This window comes from Aplysia californica, unplaced genomic scaffold (assembly GCF_000002075.1).
Source record: "Aplysia californica isolate F4 #8 unplaced genomic scaffold, AplCal3.0 scaffold00065, whole genome shotgun sequence".
NCBI lineage: Eukaryota > Metazoa > Mollusca > Gastropoda > Aplysiida > Aplysiidae > Aplysia > Aplysia californica.
The window spans coordinates 1,748,737-1,751,193 of record NW_004797335.1 but is presented as its reverse complement, the minus strand read 5'-3'; the positions used below and the strand labels follow the sequence as shown (position 1 = coordinate 1,751,193).

The window sequence follows — 2,457 nt, the reverse complement described above, 5'->3', positions numbered from 1 at the left end:
CCCCCCCTCTGAAATTTCTAGCTTAGCCCCTGCAACGACACCCTGTATTGTTATGGTTTTAGCTTGCTATAAAAAGTGCGCAGTGTTGAGTTTAATGAACAATTAATTACTAATGATTATATAGACCGCACCTCTTTATATTTGTCGCATATGTACTAAAATCTAGAATTTTTAAAGGTATTTTAGAATTCAGGGGCGCATGCAAAAAATCAAAGAGATTCGCCACTTAGATTCGGTGTAATGAGGTGGTCAAGTTGTCCATTTGGTGTTGTCCGGACTTCTACAGTAACACAGAGTTTTGACGACACGTTTGGGCCATGAAAATAATAATATCGTCCAGCGGGTCGTGATCTCAGACTCCTGGTGTTGATGTATAAGCAAGCTTAATATGGGGTGCCCACTGCGGCTGGATCGCGCCGATCGCCTGACTCGATCGCCTGGAACTGAAAACAAACACGTTTCTTTTTTAGGCGACCGAGTCTGGCGATCGGCCCGATCAGCCGATCCCATCCGTAGTGGGCACCCGGTATTATAAGAGTGTGACTCCTTATGCGCGACGCAACGTCGCGTCGCGCACGACAGTCGCTAGCGATGAGTCGCGAGGTGTGTATATGCTTTTCCTTGATAACGTCACGCAGCATGTCGACCGGCACTCCTTGGCTAGGTATTTTAACCAATGGGGAAGTTTTAAACTTGTCACACCCCCAGTCTGTCACGCTCGAGGAGGTCTCGATCGCTACATGAAGCGATCGCTGGCGACGGTCATTGCTAGACGTTGCGACCCGCGTAAGGAGACACACTCTTAGTGGTTGTGCTTATGACCTTGTGCACATGTGGATGTGCGACTGTGTGTGTGTGTGTGAGTGTGTGTGTGTGAGTGTGTGTGTGTGTGTGTGTGTGTGTGTGTGTGTGTGTGTGTGTGTGTGTGTGTTAATGTGTGGATAAAGGTGAATTTGAATTTTTCTATTATCTCGAATGTCACCTGAATATCGCTTGAATATCGCTTGAATATCGCTGGAATGACCGTTTTAATTATTGATGTAAAACGCTTAGAGCCTAATTGAGCACTGGATACTAAAGAAATCTACTAATCATCATCATCATCATCATCATCATCATCATCATCATCATCATCATCATCATCATCATCATCACTATTAGTAGTAGTATCATTATCCCTATTATTATTATTATTATTATTATTATTATTATTATTATTATTATTATTATTATTATTATTATTATTACACGAATTTGGCGTTAAAACTAGCTGTTGGAAAGGTAACATTATGGAGGGTAGGGCGGGCGGGGGGGGGGGGTCCTATAATCCGTTTACTATTGTAAGTACATGGACAAGGGCGGATATGGGGACGGAAACAGTGTAGGGGCAGACAAAAGTGGGATTCGAATGGTTGATGATGTGAGGTCGACGGAAATATTTATCTCCACTTTGCTTTCTACATGACAGGTGTTCTATGGACATGGAAAAGTTCCCGATGGACACACAAGTGTGCTCGCTAGTGTTTGATATTCCCAGTTCCTACTTCAACGACGTCACGTTCGGGTCAGACTTCAGCGTCATCAATTCCTTTCACAAGTAAGTCTAGATCACTGATAAGCACTGAATAAGACAGGGAGCTCTTGTGGTCTAGAAGCACGGCTGTTCTCTAGCCGTGTTCTATCATTTGCTTTCATTTTCACTTTATAACCCTTCCCACTCCCACCCGTATCCCCAAATCGTCTTGTCTGTGCTCCTCTCTCCCTGACTCCTGACTCTTTCACTACTACTTCTGGCTCTTTCTTACTGCTGTCTTTTAGCCACACTCTGACCTTAGAGTAAGTAAGATCGAACATATAACTTTCTCGGATAAGGGCGAAAAATCTCGAAGGTCCAAGTGCAAATTGCGAAAACGTTAATAGATCCCTTGGTAGCCCCAGAATCGATAAGAGCAGGTTTCGGCTGCCATACGGGCAAAATTCAAACTTAAGTCCTACCAAAACAGAAAATGCTCTAGTCTGTATAAAAACATTCTAGGGTGTCTTCGAAATCGTACAGGGCCGTCTGAAGGGAAGGGACCCTACGAAGTAGAAAATAAAACCAGCACAGTTACATAAAAATAGGTTGTACAGCAGGTTCAAGAACCAACTATTGACTACCCCTGAAATCTAGCAGGGTAACGCGAAGAAGAAGTAGAAGAAGAAGAAGAAGAAGAAGAAGAAGAAGAAGAAGAAGAAGAAGAAGAAGAAGAAGAAGAAGAAGAGAGAGAGAGAGAGTTAGAGAGAGGAGAAGAAGAAGAAGTAGAAGAAGAAGGAGGAGGAGGAGGAGGAGGAGGAGAGAGAGAGAGAGATTGAGAGAGAGAGAGAGACATTAAAGTAATAAAGATAAATATCAGGCAGCTTGTCATAAAATACACCAGCATTTGTTTAACGCGAAGTTCTATTTACTTTTCGGTAGCT

The 2,457-nt window shown here is 43.1% G+C and overlaps 1 protein-coding gene across 1 annotated transcript in view; it reads left to right on the top strand.

Annotated features, from left to right (window-relative positions):
* Positions 1-1,472: 1,472 nt before the first annotated feature.
* The window catches only part of LOC101863495 (5-hydroxytryptamine receptor 3A), a 3,323-nt gene continuing 2,338 nt past the window's right edge, over positions 1,473-2,457 (top strand). Inside the window, exon 1 of the mRNA XM_005093541.3 lies at positions 1,473-1,597. Coding sequence (XP_005093598.2) covers positions 1,476-1,597 — 122 coding nt within the window. The 5' untranslated portion in view covers positions 1,473-1,475. The remainder of the gene's footprint in view (positions 1,598-2,457) is intronic.